Raw genomic sequence first — 25442 nt, 5'->3', positions numbered from 1 at the left:
GATAGAGTGAGTTTCAGGACGGCCAAGGCTACACAGAGAAGCCCTGTCTTGGAAAAACAAAACAAACAAACAAACAAAGAAACAGAAAAAGAGATTTCAAAAGCCTCCACCATCCCCAGTATACTCTCAGCTACTCCTCCAGCCTCCTCGCTAAATTGGAAGCCCTTAAGGGGTTCATCAGACTAACCCCAAGACTAGTTCTCACTGCGAAGCCCAGGCTAGCCCCTGAGTCTCCTGAGTCCTCCTATCCCAGTCTCTCAGGTGCTGGGATTGAGGGCTTCATCACCACATTCAGCACTAACGAGTGTTTGGTTTGCTTTGTTTGCTTTGTTTTGTTTGAAACTAGATCTCCAGTAGCTCAGGCTGGTCTTCTACTGGCTGAGTAGCTGAGGATGACCTTGAATTCTTAGTCCTCCTGCCTCAACTTCCCAAGTGCTGGGAATGGAATAAGGTGTGAGCGACCGCACCCCATGCAAACAGGCTTTTAGGAAGCACAATCTTTCATATCTAGGAAACCAAAGGGAAGGATGCAAAACAGGTTGAGAACAGCCAGTCAGAATAATTGATTATAACATGAAATTTTATTTTTGGTGCATACAGCCTTACTGGCCTGGTTCTTTTCAATGCTTGGGTCTGCTCAGGCCTCATCCAGCTCCATATGGAGCAGATGTCAGGGATAGTCATCTTTAGGTCACCGCCTGGCTACCCCTTTCTGCGCTCATCCCTGCTGTGGGGTGCTCATTCCTGCTGTGGGGCTTCCATTCTCGCCCAGAATCCTTTGTCCTGACTCCTCCAGACCTCAGGCTCACAGGCATAAGCCCTGCAGATGCTGCCACCGTCCCAGCCCCATAGCCTCTGCCACCCAGGTGGAAGGGAGAGCGATGGGCTCCAGTCAGGGATACAGGAAGATACAGCAGCTGATCCCGTGTGTGTGCAGGCCGCTTGGCTCCCATGCTGCCTTCTCACAGGCTGAACTTGTGTTTGCTAAGCACATTTGAGCTAGACTCATGAACCTGCAAACCAAAAGGTCTTCTTGTCATTTCACTTACCTGGACGGGACAGACTGCCCCTTCCTCCTCCTGCCTCAACAGCTAGCTGCCCCTGCTGGGTAACTCTGGCATGCCTAGAACCCACTCTGAACTGAGGAGCCCAGGCATTCCCAAGACTCCATTCCCATGAGATAAGAGGCGCTCATATGCACCCTAGATGGGTTGATAGGGGTCCTTTTTCCAATGTGGGACTACGGGCCTGTTTCCAAGAAAGCCGCTCTAAGAAATAGATAGGTCTGTAGGTGCTGGGGAAGGGGAAGAGGGAGGGAGATGGCTCCTGATGGGAGGAAGCAGGGCCTCTCTGACTCGACTTGACCAATGGGTGCCAGTGAGATGAGGGGGGACTTTAGAGGGTCAACAGGAAAAGGAAGGAAATCTTGACTGTGGTGCCTGTCGGGGTGTTGCGGGTGGAGGCGGGGGAGGGGAGGAGTTGATTAGGTAGGGAAGGGAATGCGCACCTTTTCCCTGCTGACCAGAGCAGAGATCAAGTCTTGCTGGGTAGCCACCTCACGCATGTCTAGGGAGGACTCGCTGTGGAGGGACAGGGTTTTGGAGGCGTGCCTCTGCAACAACTCCTGTTCCTGCTCCTGGTTGTAACGGATGGAGCCCACCTCCTCCACGATCCTGGGGTAGAAGAGACTTTGTGTTCCTCCCCGAAGCCCTTCCGTTTCTTCCCTGATGCGCACCCTCTTTCGTCTTCCCTCCTCCCTCACTGCTTCTGCCGCATCCCTAAGGGAAACCCAGGCCATGCAGGGACCTCCTGGGAGAAAAGGCACGACCCGAAAGGTCAGGACACCAGCTCCTGAGCAGGGAAGCTTGAACTTTGGGCAAGTTACTTAGAAAATGGGCCTGAGGGCTGGAGAGATGGCTCAGCGGTTAAGAGCATTGCCTGCTCTTCCAAAGGTCCTGAGTTCAATTCCCAGCAACCACATGGTGGCTCACAACCATCTGGAATGAGATCTGGTGCCCTCTTCTGACCTTCAGGCATATACACAGACAGAACATTGTATACATAATAAATAAATATTAATAAAAGAAAAAAGAAAATGGGCCTGTCTGAGGCTAGGCCCAGCTGACTCCCCAGTACCCTCCCTACGTGTTGAGCTCCTCCCGGATCTCTTTGTACTCCATCAGGTTCTCCTGTATGGCTTCAAGCACCAGGCAGAAATTATCGCAGGTCTTTTCCGTGAGGTTGCACAGGGGACCCCCAACCATCGGCTCCTGGGGGTGACCAGAAGCCTCCTTGCGGGCCTCTGTACAATGCACCAAAGGCAGGTCGTCAGCAAAGTCTTCTTCATCTGTACCTGTCTGAGGACAGTGATGGAGACGGTAGGCAGCTCAGGGCCACGTGACTTCAAGGAGGCTGAGTCATGCCCCTTTAACCCTTTTGGTATTATAACATTTTACCTTATTTTATCTGTGCCTCCAGCAAGCCAGGCTAGCTACTCTACACTGGGTCCGGTCCTCAGCTCCAGTTAATCTTAGCTTCCCTTCCTGGATGTGATGACTCAGTTTCAAGTGGGACATAAGCCCCTCTCAGATCCCTTTGGAAATTCTTGCCCCAACAAACCTTTAAAGCCCTCCCTACTCTGGGTGATGATGATCCTGGCTCTCTGACCTTTCCAAAGTGCTCCGCTCCATTCTGCACCTTTTAAAAGCAAGTTCTACCAAGTGAACACTGAGGAGCTAACATTTATTAAGTTCATTTTTTTTTCTTTTCCTTCCTTCCCTCTTCCTCCTCTCCCTTCTCCCTCAGTCCCCCACCCTCATTTTGCTTTTTCCCCCCCTTCGGTTTTTCGAGAAAGGGTTTCTCTGTGTAGCCCTGGCTGTACTATAGAACTAGCTCTGTAAACCAGGCTGGCTCAAACTCACAAAGATCCACCTGCCTCTGCCTCTGCCTCTGCCTCCTGAGTGCTGGGATTAAAGGTGTGGGCTACCACCGCCCAGCTTTGTTTTGCTTTTCAAGATGGGGTTTCTCTGTAGCGTGGCTTGAACTCGCTCTGAAGACCAAGCTGACTTCAGGGGTTAAAGGCATGCACCGCCACACCTAGCCAATATGTGAATGTTTTGCCTGCATGTATGTCAGTAAGGGCACCATGTACATCCTGCATGTATGTCAGTAAGGGCACCATGTACATCCTGCATGTATGTCAGTAAGGGCACCATGTACATCCTGCATGTATGTCAGTAAGGGCACCGTGTACATCCAATGCCTGTGAAGACCAGAGGGTGGCTATGGCCATGAATGCCCTGGAACTGGATGGAGTCACAAACAGTTGTGAGTGGCCATGTGGATGTTGGGACTTGACCCCAAGACCTCTGCAGGAGCAATCAGTGCTCTTAACCACTGAGCCCGATCTCCAGTTCATTTCTTGAGCTCTTACTTGCAAGCACTCATCAGATCCTATATCTCATGAGGGTCCTGGCGAGCGAGTGCTATTATCATTCCTATCATAGGGAAGAACTTCTGAATCCCATTGGGTGAATGCCCTCATGCCACCCCATCGCTCAACTCTGAATTACCATGGCACATCTAGGAACCCATATCCAGTCCCCAGGAGCTTCAGCCACTGAGTGGACATCACAGAGGTGGAGGTCTGGCCTCCAGGTTTTGGATCTGGCTTTCTCCGTGCACTCGAGTGTGCAAACACACACGTACACAAGTCACTCATGCATACATTCTCCTCCCTCCTGTCCTCCCCATCCCATGCACCTCGCTAAAAGTTATCTGACGCTGTTGCCCCTCCTCTCCTATCTTCATCATCTGTTCCAGATTTGTGGTCACGACAACCACAAACAAGTTGAGGCCAATGAAAGCGCCAATGGTGATGAAGATGGCAAAGTAGATGGCACCTCCGACTTCCATGGCAATCTCCTTCTCGTCCGTCCTGCGGGTGGCAGTCAGGAGCTCGGTCATTTCCCTAGCCCTTTAAGCCTCAGTTTTCTCATCTCTAAGACAAGGGACTATTTCCCACTCCTGCTGGCTGCAGAAGCAGCTCTTTGACTGAGGCCTGCTAGGCAGCAGAGCCAACACTCAAACCAGCCCTACCAGGAGATTGGTGTGTCAGCATTATAAAGCACAGGCTATGCTTACATATGCTATAAACAGAAGAGCGCTATAGAAGCTTCTAGACTGACCCTCACGGCACTCTATGAGGTAGTCAATATTGCCCTGGAGTCTCTAATTATGAATTCGTAAACTGAAGATTGGAATCCCAGCACTCAGGAAGTAAAAATAGGAGATCAGGAGTTCAGAGCTAGCCTGGGCTACCTGAGTTCCTGTCTCAAAAACAAACAAACAAAAAAAAACCCAAAAAACAAAACTAGGAGTGAAACTTAGTTGGTAGTGTTTGCCCCGGGTGCACAAGGCCCCAGTACAGCATAAACCAGGGGGTGGTGTATGACTGTGATCATTTGGGAAGACATTCAAGGCTATCCTGGGCTATACTAGACTCCACTTCAAAACAAAAGTAAATCAACCCCTCCAACTTATTTTTGTGTGTGTGTGTGTTTGTTTTTGTTTTGCTTTTAGAGACAGGGTTTCTCTGTGTTGCTTTGGAGCCTGTCCTGGAACTAGCTCTTGTAGACCAGGCTGGTCTTGAACTCACAGAGATCCACCTGCCTCTGCCTCCTGAGTGCTGGGATTAAAGGCCTGTGCCACCACCGCCCAGCTCCTCCAACTTTTAAAAGCTAGAGTTTGGAGCTATAGCTCTGTAGGAGAAGGCTTGCTTAGCAGGCTTAAGATCCAGAACTACAAGATACAAATAAATAAACAAGCCAGTCTTGGTGGCTCAGTCAGCTCAGCACTTAGCCAACTAAGGCAGGAAGATCACTTCAAGCTTGAGCCCCACAGTGGAATAGTTTGTCTAATGTCACAGGGCTGGTGCAGGGGAAAGGACTCATAAGCCCAGTGCCACTTCACGGTGCAGTCCACGTAGGTCAGGCTGGCCTCAGGGATTAGACTGCCTCTGTCTCCTCAGTGTTGAGATTAAAGACATCTTCCACCAAGCAACCAACCATGCTCTGGGCCCTAACACCCCCACCTTTTGCTGGTTTTAGTTTGGCTTGGTTTTAGTTTTTGTGTTTTGGGATTTGTTGTTTTTTTTTTAGTTTTTGTGTTTTTTTGAGACCAGGTCTTACCATGTAAGTCTGGTTGGTCTGAAATTGGCTATATAGACCGGGCTGACTGAGTTCTCACAGAGATCCTCCTGCCTCTGCCTCCTGAATGCTGGGATTAAAAATGTATGCCAACATATCAGCTTTTTTTTTTTTTTGATTAGTTCTCAAATTAGCTCAGGCTGGCCTCAAACTGTGCGGTATAGGTGAATGTCACCAATCTTGGTTTGTGTGGTTTGGGGGATTGAACCCAGGCTAGGTAAACACTCTACCGACTAAGCTCCACTCCCAGGTGCCTTTCCTCCCACCCTTCCCCTTTTTTCTTCTTTGAGACAGGGTCTTATCACAGCCCAGGTTGGCTGTACTGAACTTGAACTCCTGATTCTTCTACCTCGGCTTCCTGAACGCTAGGCTCTCCACTCCCTATGACTGAAGAAACCCTTGACCTACTTGGCTTTTACTTCACAAAGGGGAGTGGAATGGAATGAAATCGGACTTGAACTTGACAGATAAGAAGCGAAGAACAGAACACAATAGTGGCCTTTGGGAGCAGGTCTGAGAATGAGCGGATTGAACCCCAACTTCCCAGGCCTCTAGGTGGTTGGTTGTGCTCTAGTGTGAGCTGGGGGCCACCGAGTAACCACAGGCACAACCACAGACCTGCTCCCTGGCCCAAGGCCGAGCCACACAGCTATGCCTTGTGCTCCCTGAACAGGGTCAGGCGACCCTGTGACTGTGTGAAGCTTCTGTGGAAATAAGGTTCAAGTATCGTGATTTTCTTGGGTAGTCACTTCCTGTGAGGCCAGTTTCCTCCAAGACCCAGGGACCCCTCTCACAGTTTCCCTCACCTGCCCTAGCCAGAAGGGGAGGAAACCCCAGAACCCCACCTGTACTCACTGGAAGTCACTGTAGATGTCCAGCCAGCCATCCTGGGTGATGCAGATAAAGAGGGTGTACAGTGCAACCCCCATGTTCTGGAAGTGCTTGGGCACGAACGAACCGAAGAGTGTGACTCCAAACACAGAGAATACCTGCCAAAGAGACCACAACCCACCTAACTCACCCAGTGACCTTGGAGCTTGACAAGATGCGCAAAGGAATGCCAATAAATGCTCCCAGGGATCCACAAGGACTCCAACCCAAGCCCCTTGCTCTTCGAGGCATCCATCCCCACCCACTGCCCTGCAGGTTCTGTTCGGGGAAGGAGATAGGCTGGGGCCTGGGAGACACTGACCAGCATGAAGAAGAGGATGAGGGCCACAACGTTGGCCAAGTCTGGCACCGACTGCAGGATGACCCTGATGATCTTGGCTAGGGGCTCCACTGCCATGCACACATGTAGCAGCCGAAGTGCCCTGTGGTAGAGCCTCTCAGGGGTGCCCCTTGACCCTTCCCAGACCCCTTCTCCTCCTTGTTACCTCCCTTCCACCAACTTCCCAAAGAGGCAGAGCTGAGCCCCAGATGGTAGTGACTGCCTTACTCACTCCTGTGGTCAGGATAGATACCCCTCTTACCTTCAGGGCTCCCAACTCACCTGAGAGTGTAGGTGACGGCAATTATATCAAGTTGTTTTATGAAGAATCCCATGAACAATATAAAGACAATTATGAAGTTGAGGATATTCCAGCCATCCTGCAAGGGGGAGCAGCCCAAAAGGGTCTGTCAAGCCCAGCCCATGGGAGCACCCTGTCTGCTTGCCACAATGGGAGACTCGATGTTCCTCTGAGAACAAAGCTAGCCAGCTGCCATCTCCTGGCTGTCACCCCCAACATGCTGTAAACACATAACCACAGTCCTATACCTATGAAAACAGTCCTTCTCAGAGACGCACAGTGAAGACGCCCCCATACATCCAAAGGTAGCCCTTTAGCCAATGACTTGATCTGTCTAGTTAGGTGACTTGAGAACTCCTGGATGTTCCTGCCTCAGTGTAAAGTGTGACAAACACTATAATTAATAACATTAAAGTAGCTAGGCCTGGTGGTACATGTCTTTGGTCGCAGCACTCTGGAGGCAGACTTAATGAGAGCTTTGTGAGTTTGGGCTAGCCTGGTCTACAGAGGGAGTTCCAGGCCAGCTAGAGTTACACAGTGATACCCTGTCTCAAAACTAAGTCATAAATATATAAATACAAAAGAAGTGAAAAACAACTAACAGACCGAGCAACAAGAGACCAGTAGCATAAGCTACAGCCCATTCATGATGCACAAATATAGAAAGATTACCAGGATCCCGTAAGTACCAGCTAAGAGCCAAGCATTGTTTATAGTAGGCTACAGTCAGAAAAGGGAGTGCTAAAAATACATGCCTCTGTGCCTAGGATTACAAAGCAGCAGCTGAGAGGATAAACGGGGGCTAGAGGATTACTACAGAGGTGAGTGAAGGCAAGAGGGCGAGGGATCGCACTGGATCCGATCCAGGACTCCACGTGGTTTTCTAAAGCATTCTGTTCAACGTGTGACTGAGGTAAACGTTCAAAAGGAAAGCTCTGTTTTTATGGAAGATGCTCTTCACCTTGGGAGGCAATCAAATCAATTCAAGTCTTACTCACCTCACTGAGTCTATGCCACAGACCACACACACGGGGAGTTACAAGGCTGCCTCTCTGGGGAGTCAAGGCCTGTCATCCCAGTCACTCAGGAGATGGAGGTGGTGCAGATGGGGGTGTCACAAGTTCTGGGGATACAGCTTTTGTCATACTGGGTTCATAGACTCTTTTGAGGGAGGTGGATAGAGAACACTCTTTAACTCTGCCAGAGAGAATTTCTAGAACCTAGGAAGGAGACACAGAGCAGCAAAAGCCCAGCCTGGGAGAGACCTCCTGAAGAGAGTCAGTGTGTGATTTGAAAGCAAGGGAAGAGGGAGGATCAGAGGGGAAATGTGAATATTACATAAAACTCAAACTGCAGGGTCCACACGTGAAGGGTTTTGTCTGTCTTCAGGAGATGGTGTTCCACGATCTAGGCCAGGTATCCTTCTACCTCAGCCTCCAGATTGTGCCTGGGCAAGTGGAATCTTACTGGACTAGAGCTGATCACTGAGAGGCTGAGACAGGAGGATCACTAGAGGTCAGGAGTTTGGGGTCAGCCTGGGCAACTTAGTAAGACCCACAAACAACAAACACTTCATCAACACACAGGGGATGGGGAGCTGTGCTGGAATGCTGCCACTCCCACCCATCTGTGTGCTGGCTGTGCTTCTTGCTACCTGAGGTGAGTACTACAGAGCCTATAAAACTTAAAATACAAGCTGGGGGGTGGTGGCAGTGCATGCCTTTAATTCCAGCACTTGGGGCGGGGGGGGGGGGGGGCAGAGGCAATCGGATCTCTGTGAGTTCAAGGCCAGCCTGCCCTACAGAACTAATTTCCAGGACAGCCAGGGCTACACAGAGAAACCCTGTCTGGAAAAACCAAGCCAACCAACCAAACAAGTTCTTCCCCCCAACACACACACCAAATAAAACATAACAAATTACTACATTACATTAAAAGATAATGGAGTTCTGATCCAGAACCATGTGAATTAAGATAGATACTCTCAGTTCCTTGACTCCATTTCCCCAAAGACAGAAACCAGGGTTCGTGTGAGTAGAGAGAGCTGGGGAGGCAAGAGCAGGGGTTCAAACACATAGAAGGGGCACTTCCTGGACAACATATGTTCCGCCTAATCACAGATCTCTCTGAAATCTCCCCCACAAGGCCCCTTGCACTGATACACTCTCTCTCCATACAAACCCTTTATTTTTCAGAACAAAGACTTGATGTGCCTGCAGACCCCAAGGAGGGATGAGGTGAGGGTATATTGACAGGAATTCCAGGGACCTTACCTTCCAGAAAACCCAGAAGCCATTGACCCAGCCCAGAAGAACCTCACACATAAGGATGGTCAGCACGATGTCATCTATGATTGAGAACAGCTCATAGTGTTTCTGCCAGGAAAGAGAAAGAGAGGGACAGAGGAATCAGTGAGCAGAATCTGCGCCATGCTGGAGAGAGGGTGTGGGGGCTGAGGAGAGGGTGTGGGGGCTGAGGAGAGGGTGTGGGGGCTGAGGAGAGGGTGTGGGGGGCTGGAGAGAGGGTGTGGGGGCTGAGGAGAGGGTGGGGGGGGCTGGAGAGAGGGTGTGGGGGCTGAGGAGAGGGTGTGGGGGCTGAGGAGAGGGTGTGGGGGCTGGAGAGAGGGTGTGGGGGCTGAGGAGAGGGTGTGGGGGCTGAGGAGAGAGGGTGGGGGCTGAGGAGAGGGTGTGGGGGCTGGAGAGAGGGTGTGGGGGCTGAGGAGAGGGTGTGGGGGCTGAGGAGAGGGTGTGGGGGCTGAGGAGAGGGTGTGGGGGCTGGAGAGAGGGTGCAGGGGGCTGGAGAGAGGGTGGGGGGGGCTGGAGAGAGGGTGTGGGGGCTGAGGAGAGGGTGTGTGGGCTGAGGAGAGGGTGTGGGGGCTGAGGAGAGAGGGTGGGGGCTGAGGAGAGGGTGTGGGGGCTGGAGAGAGGGTGCAGGAGGCTGGAGAGAGGGTGCAGGAGGCTGGAGAGAGGGTGCAGGGGGCTGGAGAGAGGGTGCAGGGGACTGAGGAGAGGGTGCAGAGGGCTGAGGAGAGGGTGGGGGGGCTGGAGAGAGGGTGTGGGGGCTGAGGAGAGGGTGTGGGGGACTAGAGAGAGGGTGTGGGGGACTAGAGAGAGGGTGTGGGGAGTACCCCTGTTACTCTTTTTTTTTTTTTTTTTTTTTTTTTTTAAGATTTATTTATTTATTATGTATACAACATTCTGCCTCCATGCATGCCCACATGCCAGAAGAGGGCGCCAGATCTCATTACAGATGGTTGTGAGCCACCATGTGGTTGCTGGGAATTGAACTCTCGACCTCTGGAAGAGCAGTCAGTGCTCTTAACCACTGAGCCATCTCTCCAGCCCACCCCTGTTACTCTTACACCTTAGCATCTCTATGGGTTTCTTTAGGAACTACTTTCTGCACATATACCAGGCAGTGCTAAGTGCAGTCACGTGCTGGGTCATGTGACTGTTCTGTCATTTTCTGTCGCATCTCCCAGATGGGGAGTTAGGAGCCCAGAAGCACACAGAGGGCCTTCACCCCAGCCTCTAGAGTAGGCTATTTGGGAAAGGGGGTGGAGGAAGGGCTAAACAGACTCTGGAACTGAAGAAAACAAAAAAACAAAACAACAACAACAACAAAAACATAAAAATTCACCCCCCCCCCAGGAGTTTCAGGACCCCAAACCCTAGAGAACTTCTCTGCTAGCCTGGTCCCAACCACCCCTGTGGATGCAGCATTCCAAGTTCTCTGGGTCAGGTCAGAGGCGTCCTCCCTCTGTAGATCCAGGACATGCACCCTGGGTGCACGGGTTGGCAGATTGGTAATTACGCTCTGTCCGAGACCAAGTTCACTCTTCCTCAACCTCAATCTTGCTCTCTCAGCTTCCTTATAGCTGTGACCCCCCTTTCAGTCCATGGAGTCCACCCCGGGAAACCATTTATCTTGCCTCTTTCTCTTTCTGTATCCCAGTAGCCAAAAGATTCCCTGTTCTGTATGTGGGCCTTCTGCTGTCCACACTCACTACGGCCGGCGAGCTGCACCTACAGCCTTCTAGGCTCTGATCTTCAGTCACAAACTCCACTCTAGGGTCTCAGGCTTTGCTTATTTTTCTTGTTCTACTATATTCTTTGAGGCAACCTCATGTAGCCCAGGCTGGCTCTAAACTATGTAGCCAAGGGTGATGTTGAATTTCTGATTTACCAACTGAACTACACTCTCAGCCCCAGTTCCAGCATTTTTGACTGAGACCCATAATAAGATCTTGTTTTAACACTTTACAAAATGGTCCTCGGGGACTGGCAAGGTGGCTCAGTGGGTAGAGGTGCTCGTCATCAAGCCTGGCCACCTTAGTTGGGTCCCACAGTGGAAGGAGAGAGTTGGTTCCTGGAAGTCATCCTTCGACCTTCACATTCTTGCAATGGTACATGTACACATGCATACAAACACACACATGCATGCACGCGAGCACACACACACACACACATATACACGTGCAAAATGAAAGAAAAAACTATAATGCTGCTCCCTCTGTTTTCTACCCCCCCCCTTCTTTCCTTTTGTCTCCCCAGCTCAAGTTCACTATCAGAATGCTGGGCCGTTTGCATTTATAACCAAACAATGGCTGGTGCATGGATCTCCAGGGTCCTCACTGTGCTAGCTACAAGGCTCTTCTCACCTACATCAGACTGTGGCATCCAGCTTTTATTCGGGTTCTGGAAATCCATACTCAGATAACCAAGCTCAGGTCCCCTGGAAGAGCAACAAGTGCTCTTAGCCACTGAGACATTTCTCTAGCCCAAAAAGTCTTTCTTGACTTGCAGATCCCATGAAGGTCCATGGAGACTGTCTTTTTTATGATTTTACTTATTTGAACGTAATCGCACTGTGCAGTCTGCTTAGCCGGGAACCTGCTACACGGACAAAGCTGGCTGCTAACTCACAGAGATCGGGCTGCCTCTGCCTCCTGAACATTAGGGTGAAAGGTTTGCTGCACTAGGCCTGTTTGGGGACCCGAGTCCCGAAGAACATCCAATCCAACCATCAGGAGTCAAGGGCCTGGAAAGGAAGCACCTTGTCCCAGGTCAGAGCCAGTAGGGGTAGAGATCAGGCCAGCAGCCCACCTGACCGAGGTAAGAGTTGGTACGGATAGCAATGGTCACAGCGTTGGTCACTAGCAGCATGGCCAGCAGCAGCTGGAAGGCGGGATGTCGAAGCAAGTGCTTGACAAACAAGGTAGTGATGAACTCCTGTATGTCCAAGGCATCCTGGGAGGGAACAGAGACCTTGCTTCAGGCAGGCGTCACCACAGGTGACCTTTGCCTGGATGATTTACTCCCTGTTCCCTGGGAATGGGGGTCCACCTGGGGGTCTGCCTTAGAAGGTGCTATTGTTGCCAGGAAAGAAGTCATAACAAATATCATCAAAAGAGAGTTGCTGTTGGGGACCTTTGGGGGTCCTGGATTATCTGCTGGTGAGTGGCTATCACAACAGAGGGGTCCCTGTAAGGAGTCATTTCAGCAGGCATTAGCTCCTAACGAAGGTCCTCAGGACATTTAAAGGGCAGAGGACCGCAGAAGGGAACTATGGGGGTCACTTAAGTCTCAGCCCAGCCTGTCCCTACCTTCCTCCTGCCCTTACCTTCTTGTCCATGATGTCCCTGCGGCTGATGAGTACTTGCTCCTCATGACGGCCCATGAGTGTATAGGTGTTGTTTTTCTACAGGGGACAGAAGCAGGCCTTTAGTGTGGTCACTGCCCCTGCCCAACCCAGAGCCTCTCCACCGTAGTGTCCAAGTATTTTACCCTGCTGGTTTCGGGCCGCTGCAGCCACGATTTTTGATTTTCAGACATCTTTGCTCTGTCCCCTTCTCTCCAGTGAAGATTTGCTGCAGGCAGGCTCTCTCCGTTGAAGTGAGGTCACAAAGGCAGCTGTTACCTTATACCCTTCTGTGTTCCAGCAAGACATTCCAACCGGATTAAAAAAAAAAAGCCACTGGCTTCAGGATAGGGTCAGAGGTTAGAGGCTGGGCAGGGGAGTAGGTCGCACTCCCGTGTCATTTGAATACAGTGAACAGAGGTCCCCTTTCTGGATCCAGGGACTAGAGGTGGGGCTGAGTGAAGAAGAGATGCCCAGGACTCTTTGCCTTCAGCCACCTGCCCCACAGCTGCCCACCCGGTCCTTCAAGAAAGGTAAGTTTACTTATCTATGAAGAAGAGTGTCCCTCCCTGGGGCTAGAACAGGGGAGCAGGTCTGACCTCCCAGGACTAAGGTGAGATGAGCAAAGGGACGAATGACCACAGAGCCCAGCACCCTGTCACAGGAGCCTTGAGTGGACACTCAGGGTAATGAGCTACACAGGGAGCTTGTCACCCACCCTGTGACGGAAAGTGTTCACTCAAGCGGGACAGCTCTTCACCCCTGTGTGTGGGGTGGGGGGGGTGAGCAGGACAGCTCTTCACCCCTGTGTGTGTGGGGGGGGGAGCGAGCGGGACAGCTCTTCACCCCTGTGTGTGTGTGGAGGGAGGTATGTGCAGATTCCCAATTCACAGCAAAGACACAGGGTTCATGGTGGAGAAATCAACTTTATTTGGTAGAAAAGCATCTCTCATGTGAAATAAATGCCCACCCAGATGTGGCCTGGGAAACCCTTCCGGAGGACCCGGGAGGCAGGTATATCCCAGATCTGAGGATGGGTTAGGGAATCTCTACAGCACAGAGAGGAAGGCCATGTTCCCTCCACTCCAGGGGACACATGAGCAGAAACTGTGGAAGCCCAGGGTAGGGGGATTGGTCTGGGAGTAATGCCAAGGACCAGCACTACTTCCAGCCTCACACAGACCCCTTGGGCATGCTGTCTTAGACATGTCAGAGGCTGGGGATGACTAGCCCTCAGGGTCATCAGTCAGGAGCCAGGCCCTAGCCAGGGTCAGAGGTCAGGAGGTTGGAGGCTGTTCTCCGAGGTCAAAGGAAAAAGCTGAGAGGACTCCTCGGGGTCAGAGGCAGCAGGCAAGGGCTGTGGGGACTGACCTCTGGAGTCAGAGGTTGGGGCTGAGGAACTGTTCTGGGCCCGTATCCCTCCCCAGGTGCTCAGGCCCTCTGAGTACAGCTCCTGATTCCGTTCCTTCCACTGACGGAACTTTGCTCCCGTGAGCTCAGGGTCATCCAGCACTTCCTCCAGGGCCCGCAGTTCCTGCAGCTTTGCCTGAAGTGAGAATAGATGGCAAAATTCACCTCAGGAGGGACAGAACCCAGAACTAACTTCATGTCCTGTGCTCAGCACCAGGGTACCCCAGCCCAAGAGCCTGGGTTAGTATCTAGTCTCTATACGGAACCTTCTAGAACTTGGTTCAGGAAACCCTTAAGCCTCAAATGGAGTATGAAGCCCAGAACTGGACCCCAGAATCAGAAAGCCAGGGCTTCGAGCCTTCAGTCTACCGTCTGGAGCTCACAGTGGAGCTGGGAACCAGACACCAGGGCCAGAAACCCAGAGCTTCATCCTTGCCCATGCCCAGTGCTCCCAGCTCACCTTGAGGGTGCTCTGTAGTGCCCGCACGCGATGCGCTCGCTCATTGAGATGAGGGTCACGGTTGCGCCGCATGAAAGAGCTCCGCCACTGCTCATGAGTCAGGGGCTGTGGCTGCCCCAGGAGGGACACACCCCCCTGCCTCAGTCCCTGAACCATTCCTTCCAGCACCCTGTCACTGCTGTCTGTGGGAGCGGGATGCAGGATGAGAACACGTGAACATATTCGGGACATCTACGCAGCCCAGTGCCCTTCTCCCCGCGCAGCACCTGCTGAAGAGCCAATGGATGTCCTCGGACTCTGCGACGGTGAAACCGTGGGTGATGGGTCACTCCAAGCTGGAGCCAGGCTAGGCTGCGTCAGGGCAAAGGAGAGCAAGGATGAGCCGGAGCCCCCCACATCCTGCTGCCCAGAGCCCCCCCACACACACATCCTGCTGCCCAGCCCCTATGTCCTCGTGTGAAGCGACACTACTCACCGAAGCGGAGCGGGACCCAGCCTCCTCGTCCGGGTCTTCGGCTTCTGTCTCGCTGTAGCAATCTACAGTGGGGAGTCGGAGAACCACATGGTGGCTTTAGGGAGGCCAGGGAGTGGGCCAGGGGATTCGAACTCCAGCACCCAGCCTGGGAAAGGCAGGAACTCAGTGATGTCTGGGCCCCTTCTCCCACGCTGTGATGCTCACCTTCTTCCCTGGCAGAGGCTGCCTGGCCTGGAGTCTGGTACTTGGAAATGCAGGTAATGAGATGACGTACCCACCTGTAGAGGAAGGAGCATGCGGGTTGTGGAGTTCCCATTCACTGCAGCCCACTTACCTCTGAGCTTTTCACCCTTTACCTACAGTTTTTAACATTTTTCCCGAACTTTTTTGAACGGTACTGGAGTCTGAGTGTAAGGAAGCAGGATACGCTCTATACTGGACTCTATCCTCTGTTCTCTTCCAGGTTCTTTTTTCTTTCTTTCTTCCTTTTTTTTTTTGTTGTTGTTGTTTTTTGAGACAGGGTTTCTCTGTGTAGCTTTGGACCCTGTCCTGGAACTCGCTCTTTAGACTAGGCTAGCCTCGAACTCACAGAGATCCACCTGCCTCTGCCTCTGCCTCCTGAGTGCTGGGATTAAAGGCGTGTGCCACCACCGCCTGGCAGTGTCTTATTATATTGCTCTGGTTGACCTGAAACTCACTATGTAGCCCAGGCTGGTCTCACACTTGCAATCTTCCTGCCTTAGCTTCCTAAGTGCTAGAATTAAAGGGGTGAACCACCATGTCCCAGATCCACAGATCTGACCCTCATAGAGCAACTTAGGTTGAAATTCTCCTTTGCCCATTCTGCAGATGACGAAACTGAGGCTTTCTGAGAGCTGCAGTTTGAGTCCAGTCTCCTGAGCCCAGCTTTTGAGCATGTGGAGGCTGGGGACCTCATGGGAATAGGGAAGGGGAAGTAATACTCACATGCTCAGATCAGACAGGGTCTCAGCAGCAAAGACGAAGGGCTTGTACACGTCATGGGTCAGCAGGAACACACTGCCGGCAAGCAAAAGCAAGTCACAGCCTCCTCTGGGCATGCCCATTCAGAACCCAGCGAGAGTTGGATCAGGAATCCCAGCCACCTGCCACATGTCCACCCTACCCCACCCTTCCTCTCCCTTTTTCTCCCCATCCCATCGCATCTCAAGACTTAACTATTTTTTCTTCTGGTCCTGTCCACTCTCCAGACTGTAGTTGGAGACGTTGATAAGCCCTTCAGCCTTTTCATCCTGGGGGTCACAACAAGAAGGTCAGCACTGAGTCCCAGGTCAGCGTGGGGCCTCAGGTCACCATGGAGCCACTGAGCCCTCAAGCTCCCTAGTTACCTGTCTGGGTTTCTAGAGCTCAGGGCAGGAGGTGTGGCCAAGGGGCACCTCTGAGCAGGGAAAGGAGAGCAAAGGTACTAGAAAGATAGCCAAAGGGGAGGAACTTGCTCAGACAGATCCTCTCCCAGGAGCTGCTTTGTGTCCTAAGTCTCTTCCCTTCCTGGTTTTCCTTCCCCCGTTCCCCTGACAAACATTCAAACACAGCTTTCCAAAGAAGCTTCTGGACTCCCTGGACTAGATCAGACACCTCTCTGGGCTCCCACACGTTGCCTGGAAGTCTCTTCATCCTAGCAGATGGCCCATTGTCCTTTTCCCCCATGAGCCTCTAAGTTACAAGACTGGCAGGGACTATCCAAATCTCCTCTGTACCCCCAAGGCTCTAACTCAGAGCTGGGTCCAGTAGGCAGGCACCTGGATGTCTACTGAGTGAATAAGTGATTAAGCGGCCCATCACTAAGTTGGATAGAATATCAGAAGAAAAGGGAGGTAAGGAGAATAAAAATGATTTTCCCTACACTTTAAAAAAATGGCTTACATTTATCTATTGTGTGTGCGTGTGTGTGCGTGCGTGTGCGTGTACGCGTGTGTGTGTGCGTGTGCGTGTGTGTGTGCGCGTGTGTGTGTGCGCGTGTGTGTGTGCGCGTGTGTGTACGTGTGTGTGTGTGCGCGCGTGTGTGTGCGTGTGCATGTGTGTGTGCGTGTGTGCATGCATGTGTGCGCACCCACCCTTGCCCCGAGACACATGGAGATCAGAGGACAACTTGCCAGACTATGTGAGTTATGGGTATTACACTCAGGCCATCAGGTTTGGTGACAAGCAATCTCACTGGCTCTTTTCTTCTGAGACATGAGTCTCACTCTGTTGTTTGGGCTGGCCTGAAATTTGCTATGTAGCCAAGACTGATGCGTGTCTGTGCACACATGTGTGCCTGGTGCCCACAGAAGTCAGAAGGGGCACTGAATCTCCCAGAACTGGGATAAGAGACAGCTGTGAATAATCCCAGCACTCGGGAGGCAGAGGCAGAGGCAGGTGGATCTCTGTGAGTTCGAGGGCAGCCTGGTCTACAAGAGCTAGTTCCAGGACAGGAACCAAAAGCTACGGAGAAACCCTGTCTCGAAAAATCAAAAAAAAAAAAAAAAAAAAAAAAAGAGACAGCTGTGAGTTACCACGTGCGGGCTGGGAACTACACACCAGTCCTCTGCAAGAGTAGCCAGTGCTTCGACTGCCGAGCCAGCTTTCCAGTTCCCCTACAACCTTCTCTTACACACGGATGAACTCATATCTCTACCAAGCCACCCCACTTTACAAATGGAAATACTAAGGCCTAGGGCTAGGTATGGTGCTTCCCTGCGTCAAACAGATAAGAATTTATCGTGGTACCTATGCAAGTGTTCATGGGGTCTCACCTGGGGTTGGCGGTACCAGTAGAGGTTGTGTCCTTTGAGTACAAACCAGCAGCGGCGCCAGCGTGGGCCCATAAAGCCACCGGGTACCTTGCGTAGAAGAAGCCATCCGTCACAGTCCGGCAGGCCCAGCTCCCGGCAGGATACCCGCCGGCGGCTCAACCTTGTGGCCATACCTGCCCGACAGAGCAGAGCATGCTGAGGGCCCAGCAAGCATCCCTCACTCAGTCTACTTGCCCCCATGGGAATCCCCAGTAGAACTGTCTGAACTCATTCTGCACTCACAATGTCACAAATGGCCTCAGGTGGAGTGACTAGAGAGGCTGGACATACAGCGTAGTGGAAGAGTGCTCTGGGAAGCTCTGGGACACGCACATGCACGCACACACGTACACAAACACATGCACACCCACACACCACCTGAGATAAAGCTGACGATCAGAGGGTACTTTCTCAGTCTCAGAGCTAGCAAGAGGCCTAGGCGAGAAGCAGGGGTCCATGGTTCCAGAAAAGACTGTTGTGTCGGAAGCATGTGTGTGCATTGAGGGGCCCCGCCCAGCCCTGTAAAGATTTCTAAGACCCCGCCCAGTCAGGGGCGCTCATACCTTTTGATTTCTTCCGACCAAGGGTGGAACTCTGCAAAGACCACAAAGAGCTTAGAAAAGGTTCTAGAGCCAGAGCCCATGGCCCTCCTTGCTGAGTCCTTGAGTTTACCTGGTCAGAGTGTCCAGATGTCTCCGGAGACTCTGCTGTTATTTCTGAAACAGTGCCTGGGGCTGGAGGGGGCGTGGGCAGGGACTCAGTGTCAAGGGAGGCAGAGTCTATCAGGCAGGGAAGAGAGAGAAGGGAAATCCATGAGCTCAGGGCCCAGGCCTGTGGTTGGGAAAGTCAGCATGGAGATGCCTTTTCCAGGGCGTGTGCCACCTGCTGGCTCTGGGAAACTACCTGTCCAGGCAGCGCTCGTTCCAGGACTTCCATCTGCAGACAGGTTGAAGGCAAAGAGACCTTCGGACGGAACCCTGCGGAAAACAAGAGGACAGGAGATGAGCCTATGGTCCCTGCTTCAAGAATACCCAGAAGTCAGGCCCGACTACTCACTCCTTTAATCATAGCATTTGGGGGGCAGAGGCAGGTGGATCTCTGTGACTTTGAGACCAGCCTGATCTACAAAGTAAGTTCCAGGACGGCCAGAGCTACACAGAGACACCCTGTCTCAAAAACCAAAACAAGGGCCAGAGAGATGGCTCAGAGGTTAAGGACACTGACTGCTCTTTTAGAGACCCTGGGTTCAATTCCCAGCACCCCCATGGCAGCTCATAACTGTCTGAACTCCAGTTCCAGGGGATCTGATACCTTCACACCAACTCACACAAAATAAAGTTTTTTTTTTAAAGAAGTAGTACACATTAAGCTTTTTTTTTAAAAAAAAAAAAAAACACCCCCCCCCAAAAAAAAAACACCAGACACACCCAGTAGACAGAGGTTGTTACCTGGGAGATAGTGGGGTCAGAGGCAGGGACTGGCTTGGCAGGTGAGGGGAGTCCAGGGGCGTCTGGGAACAATCAAAAACAAAGTGACAGAGCTGCCCACGGGAGTGAGAAAGCAGGCAGGAGGGGTGGGGGGCAGGTACCTGAGAAGGGGTCTCGGGCACTGGGATCTTCTTCAGCACCAGGCTGACCCTTCCTGGCTCCCTCAGCAGCTCCATCACGTTCTTGTGGGACCAGCCCACCTGGGGGACAGGGACACTGAGTGAGGTTCTAAACTGCCCAGCAACTCTTCCTTGAGGGAGCCACCAGGAGCCTCTTTAACTGAGGAAAGGCCAGGGGTCACCCTGAGACCTTCCTGTGTTGGCGCATGTCAAGCAAGGCAGCTCCCACAACCCTGGTCTTCACAAGGGGCAAACCCCTCAGGCGATGTTCCTGTTGCCCCCCACGAGCCTCCTCAGCACTCATCCGCACCACCTTGCCCCCTCCCTCACTCACCACCACCTGCTCATTGATCTGGACAATCTCATCTCCTGGCAGGATCTGGGAGCTGGCGGGAGCCTAGAGTGAGGAGAAATGGGGCCAGAGAATGGGGCTTTCCTGGACCTGAAGTTGGCATGGCTTGCAGCTGAGAATTCAGGGTAGGCACGGGTGGTGAAAGTGGTGGGGCTCTTACCTGGGCACCTACTTGGGACACGAAGTGTAGGCAGTTGCTGGTGGTATGGATTTCTAGATCCTGTAGAGATAGGAACTAAGTCAAGAAAACCAGGGTTGAGCAGAGCCAATGGGCAGGACCTCACCCTGGGCACCAGGACTCTAAGGTAGACAGAATGGGTACAGAGCCTCAAGATGGGATTGTAACTGCTGTGTAACTTTGGGCTCGTTGGCGACACACACACACAGACACACACAAACCCAGAAGGCCACAGGAAAGCTGTGTCTCTGATTTCTGAGGTAACAGAGTCTCAGAACTTTTCCTGAAGGGAGAATGGGGGATGACATGGGGTTGGGGGGCAGGGGGAGCAACTCTGGTTTCCTTTGTTTTTTTAATAATTTATTTTTATTTGATGTGCATTGGTGTTCACGTATGTCTGTGTGAGAATGTCACATCTTAGCTGCTCTGTAGGTGCTGGGAATTGAACCCGGGTCCTCCGGAAGAGCAGTCAGTGCTCCTAACCGCTTAGCTATGGCTCCAGCCCTAATATTTATTTAACTTTATTTTATATGCATTTGGTATGAAGGTGTCAGATCCCCTGGAACTGGAGTTACAGACAGTTGTGAGCTGCCAAGTAGGTGCTGGGAATTGAATCTGGGTCCTCTGGAAGAGCGGCCGGTGCTCTGAACAGTTGAGCCATCTCTCCAGCCCTAACTCTGGTTTTCTTAACTGGTCAAGTTTAAAGTGTAAGCGTTCCCTCCCATCTCTATTAATCTGCTCCAGAACCTTGTCAGGGCTGGGATGTCACCCAGGCCACGCTAAATAGCCCCTCTGGCTTGGGAAAGGTGCCCAGCAAAGGTGAGACTCCAGGTAGGTCCTCTGGGCCCTCAATTAAACACCTGTACACAACAGACTTAGCAATACAAGATGCTGGGACTCCCGGACCATACTTCAGGGCTCAGTCAAGGCTGTGGGTGGCTGCAGGAGAAGGTGAGAGTCAACTCACTGAAGGGTCATCCAGCTGCACCTGCTCCAGCACAGCCCTCTGCTCCAGCAGCTCCTCTGGGCTGCAGCTCAGGATGTTGTGGCAGATCCCGGCCACGTGACTGCACTGGGGGAGGAGGGCAGGTTGTCTGGCTGAGTCCGAGTCCATATCCTAGGCCTCCCCACCCAGCCCTGAGACTTACAATCCTTAGGATGCTGCTTTCCTTCTCAGCCTCTGGGCAGTCCTGAAAACAGAGAGTACAGGAGCCCCCTTTTAGATAGCAATGGGGGCCATTTTCTCCTGAGGACATGGGGAGAGGCTGAGAAGGGCCTTTGATGTTCCTCACTTGCTTTCTCTAACTGGTCTCCTTGGCAGAACTAGAATGGTCTCAGTGTTTAACGCCAAGGTTTCCTTTCTCCAACGTGACACTTGACTCAATTACTACCCACGTCCTCTCCTGCCACCCTTCCCAAATGTCACCTGAACTTCTGCCAGAGACATCCCACGACCCACCCCATTGCCTATTACCCCATTCCCAGAGGCAGGCCTTTTCCTGTGCTTGCTCTCCCCACCCCCAGCTCTCACACCTAATCTTGGTCTGATTCACAGGTTATAAAAAGCTCTGGGACCTGGAGTGGCCCCTGTCCTCCTACCTCCTGCAAGACCTGGCCCAGCTCCCGGCACAACACACCAATGTCTTGGCAAGCAGAGAAGTCATTTAACTGCGAGAAGAGGTACCTGACAGGAAAGACAATTAAGACACTGTGTTGGAAATAATTCCTCACCTGAGAAGTGGAGACAACTCCTACCTCAGTGCGCTGGGCTCAGCACAGGACTTTTTTGTCCCGTGTGTGCCAGGCCCTGTTGTTGGCACCAGGGAGACGGCCATCAAACAGACAGTTCTATTATTAATGACTTAACTTCAACTGTTCTGAGTATTACAAATGTAAGGGTGACACAGGCGTCCCTGAGGAGGTGATACTTGAGGTAGGACATGTAGGACAGACAACTGCCCGCAGAGGGGAAGCTCTCTATCCCAAGAGCTGTTGAGGGACCAGGGAGATTGTTTATCCCTAAGGTGCTTGCCTACAGTGGTGAGGGTCTGAGTACCTGAGTTCAATACCCGGGACTCACACGGAGGAAGTCGAAAACTAACTCTTACAAGGGATGCTCTGACCTTTGCATACACTCCTGTGCAACCCCCCAAACACCCCATACACACAAATGTCAAACATGCAAACAAAAACTCAACTGCTGATAAAACCATTGGGACGACAAGCTCCAGGGTGGGGCGGGAAGCAAGGTGGCCCAGTGTCCCTGCACACTCTTGGGCTTGCTCTGACAGCTGATCCAGAGATAAGTACTGTTTTTCAGTCCCAGGCCCCAGGATGAGAAGGGTCAGAAGTCAGCCCATCCCTAATACCTGTTGAGCCAGGAGAGGAGGGCCTGGGCTTCCCGCACCAGCTCCACAGCAGCTGTGAGGACATCAGAGGGAGTCTCAGGGTAGTTTCCCAACCGGCCTTGGACCAAGCTCTGGAAGGCCTGGGTCCTTTCTAGCAGCCCCTGAGCCAGGCTCTGCAGGTTCTCTGTAGGTAGCTTGGAGCCCTGCATCAAAAACGAGCATCTTACTGCCCCCTCAACAGCCAGCCCACGTGGGCAAACCCCTAGACTGGTGGATGCTACAACCTTACTCACCAGGGCCCGGAGTTGTTCCACCCCATCTAGAATGAGCTCCTGGTGGCCCAAAGGCCACACAGTCAGAGCCTCAAGGCTTTGGGGACAAAGCTGCAGCAGGTACTTTCCAGGCAGCTGCCAGTCCTCGAAGGGATAGTCCTGCAGAGCATCATCAAGGCCTGGAGCAAGGGGTCAGCGTGGAGAAACAAGTGTCATTACCACTCTGAGGTTCCATTACATCAGAGCTCTTCCCCTCCTACCTGTGGCTAATGACAACCCTGAGACCCGGGCTGGCTTCTGTCCCATCTCGCAGTTGATGCTACTGAGTTGACAATGGTCTACAGCAGCCACTCTAGCAAGTGTGTCCAACCTGCTGGCATTGCCATCTACCAAATTCATGCTCAAACACCTTGCAATCCAGTTACCAAAAAATAAAACAAACAAAAGAGGAGAGCGTGATGCTCCAGTGGTTGAGAACTAAACACGCTGCTCTTGCTGAGGACCTGAGCTTGTTTCCCAGGACCCCCATCCCCCGGAGGCAGGGAGAGCTGAGTGAGAGCTAACACTTAAGAGAGTCCTGTGCAGCCGGGTGGTGGTGGCGCAGGCCCTTTAATCCCAGCACTGGGGAGGCAGAGGCAGGAAGAGGCAGGTGGATCTCTGTGAGTTTGAGACCAGCCTGGTCTACAGAGTGAGTTCCAGAACAGGCTCCAAAGCTACAGAGAAACCCTATCTCCAAAAAGCAACAAAACAAAACAAAAACAGGAGAGATGACTCAGTGGTTAAGAGCACTTCCTGTTCTTGCAAAGGGCCCTGGCTCAGTTTCCAGCACCCACATGGTGGTAGCCCATAACCATTTGTAAGCGCACACATACATGCAGGCAAAATATTCATATACATTAAGGAAATAAAAATTTATTTATTGGGGCTGGAGAGATGGCTCAGAGGTTAAGAGCACTGACTGCTCTTCCTATAGGACCTGAGTTCAATTCCCAGCAAGCACATGGTGGCTCACAACCATCTGTAATGAGATCTGGTGCCCTTTTCTGGAATGCAGGCAGAACAGTGCATACAAAATAAATAAATAAATCTATCTTTAAAAAAAACCTGCCTGCATAAAAAAAAAAACAAAAAAATTTTATTTATTATTTTCAACATATATAGGAAAGTTGAATGGCAGCTGCAGGCACTGTGCTGGTCTGGGCTGTCAAAGTCTCTCCAGTTACTCTGGCATGCAGTTGAAGAGGAAGTAAAAATTTAAAAATAAAGCCGGCCGGTGGTGGTCCACGCCTTTAATCCCAGCACTTGGGAGGCAGAGGCAGGTGGATCTCTGTGAGTTCGAGACCAGCCTGGTCTACAAGAGCTAGTTCCAGGACAGGCTCCAAAGCTACAGAGAAACCTTGTCTCGGGGGAAAAAAATTAAAAATAAATAAAATGGGAACAATGAAAGCACCTGCCTTCTAACCCTGTGTTTTAGACGACTGATGGGTGCCATCACACTATTGCCAGGCTGTCCACTGAGACCTGACTTTGTGTGAGGCGGTGTTTCAAGAACTTTACCCTGAGTCAAGTGTGGTGGTGCGTGCCTTTAATCCCAGCACTTGGAATGCAGAGACAGACAAGGGGATCGCTGAATTCGAGGCCAGTGTGGCCTACAGAGTGAGTTCCAGGACAGCCAGTGCTGTTACACAGAGAAACAAACCCTGCTTCAAAAATTAATAAATAAAAAAGAACTTCACCCATATTTGTAGCACAAATTCTAACTGGTATTACTAATGAAAACCCAGAGTCAGATATTACAAGCAAAATATCACTACACGTATCGGCACATTGATCTTCACGTTTCTAGAAGGCGGAAACTATGCATCATCCCTGATACACAATGGGAGACCTGATGGAAGGAGAGACAGTGGCTTGCTCACGCCTCCCACCTCACCAGGCTAGACTGTCCCTGGGGAATGTGTGTCGCCATCTGGTGTTTCTCGGTCGTCCTGTGACAGTAAGAGTCCTGACTGGCAGCTCACTCAGCCAGGGTTATTTGGACAACTTCCTCCCCATGTTAAAGGTCTCCCAGGAGACACCAACACTGAGTGACACATGCCAGTCACACCAGCATGGTCACATCTTGTCTAGTTTCATGGTAGAGAAACTGAGACCTGTGCTCACACACCTGCTGAGTGGCGGCGCTGGCCTGGGCCCCAGCCTGGGAGCGTGACTGCAGCTCGGCTGGGCTGCTCACAGCAGCTCGGCTGGGCTGCTCACAGCTGCCCCTGTGAAAGCAATGAGCAGCCTCCCCACTCCCTGCTGCGGTCACAGAAGGCCCCCAGTTCTGAGTCTGCCTGTGTTTGTGTCTCTTGATCGCCTAGGGAGTGATCTTCCCTCTGCCGGCAACCCCAGGGTGGGGCTGTGTTCATCCCCCCCCCTTCGGAATAGCTGGGGTTTCTGCTTCTCTCACTGCCAGCCTCAGGTTGAGGAGAGAAGCGACACCAGGGCCGGCCCTGTTCCAAGACTGAACAAATCACTTCCTGGCCCTGTACCTGTTTGCACTTCCGAAAAATGGGCTTAATAAAAAGCTGGCAGGGCCCTGGGGCACAGGGAAGATGACGGAGATAAAGGGGGCGTGGGCCACCAGGGCCACCCTGTTTTGCCTATTACTGCACCTGCCCGTCGCCACCCTGGCAGGCGCTTGAACATACAAAGCCATATAAAGATGTGGAAAGACCCTTTCCTGCGTCTTAGGGCCTCTGGTGTGGCCTGGCCTATGTCTACCAGCACGGTGCCTGTTCAGGGGAGCCTGGTACACTGGTACATGGCAGACCGTCTATAAATACCTGTTGACTAACAGACTCGGCAGGTTCTTTCCCCTTCTCCCCCTCCCTACTTTCTGTTCAAAGGACACCACACTATTCCCTTCAAGCCCACCCCTGCCCCCAGCTCACCAACCTCTCAGCCAAGCTGCCACCTTCCCAGGGGTCCAGGCGTCCACGGGCTCCATGCTGAGCTCCGCCCGCGGCGTCCAGCCCCTGCAGGAATTTCCGCTCCAAGACGGAGTCCGGAGTCTGCCGGGCTGGGCCAGGGCGGGGCCGCCGCATACCTGGACCCACGTGGCCACCCAGGTGAGGCGCTGGACTGCCATTGGCCCCGTCTGTCTTCCTCCTGCCCTGCCCCTTTGG

The 25442-nt window shown here is 52.2% G+C and overlaps 2 protein-coding genes and 1 non-coding gene across 4 annotated transcripts; all 3 read right to left on the bottom strand.

Annotated features, from left to right (window-relative positions):
* Positions 1–962: 962 nt before the first annotated feature.
* Positions 963–12552, bottom strand: Catsper4 (cation channel sperm associated 4). Its single transcript, XM_041652840.1, has 11 exons — positions 12505–12552; positions 12341–12418; positions 11824–11967; positions 8992–9093; positions 6700–6797; positions 6400–6520; positions 6063–6196; positions 3763–3937; positions 2146–2357; positions 1508–1673; positions 963–1013 (listed from the first exon to the last, which is right to left on the bottom strand). The coding sequence occupies exons 1-11, from the start codon at positions 12550–12552 to the stop codon at positions 963–965; spliced, it is 1329 nt and encodes a 442-aa protein (XP_041508774.1).
* A 718-nt stretch (positions 12553–13270) lies between these two features.
* Positions 13271–25417, bottom strand: Cnksr1 (connector enhancer of kinase suppressor of Ras 1). Of its 2 annotated transcripts, XM_041652033.1 has the most exons (22): positions 25213–25417; positions 22294–22451; positions 22022–22203; positions 21252–21336; positions 20801–20842; positions 20620–20724; positions 19635–19694; positions 19457–19519; positions 19105–19203; positions 18965–19026; positions 18420–18493; positions 18189–18295; positions 18080–18110; positions 17895–17951; positions 17478–17650; positions 15901–15974; positions 15670–15741; positions 14908–14981; positions 14704–14765; positions 14495–14579; positions 14229–14410; positions 13271–13904 (listed from the first exon to the last, which is right to left on the bottom strand). In XM_041652033.1, exons 1-22 carry the CDS (start codon positions 25403–25405, stop codon positions 13629–13631), a joined length of 2316 nt encoding a protein of 771 aa, XP_041507967.1. In that variant the 5' UTR covers positions 25406–25417; the 3' UTR covers positions 13271–13628. The 2 variants fall into 2 exon arrangements, with proteins under 2 accessions (XP_041507967.1, XP_041507968.1); XM_041652034.1 differs by lacking the exon at positions 17895–17951 and having other exon boundaries at positions 25213–25416.
* Positions 23426–23538, bottom strand: LOC121448951. The gene has a single exon (XR_005974420.1). It is a non-coding gene; the product is annotated as a small nucleolar RNA SNORA44 (small nucleolar RNA).
* Positions 25418–25442: the final 25 nt, after the last annotated feature.

This window comes from Microtus oregoni, unplaced genomic scaffold, assembly GCF_018167655.1.
Source record: "Microtus oregoni isolate MIOR12 unplaced genomic scaffold, Mior012 000005F_ref0000423, whole genome shotgun sequence".
Lineage (NCBI taxonomy): Eukaryota > Metazoa > Chordata > Mammalia > Rodentia > Cricetidae > Microtus > Microtus oregoni.
This window is presented reverse-complemented; position numbering and strand designations above follow the sequence as displayed.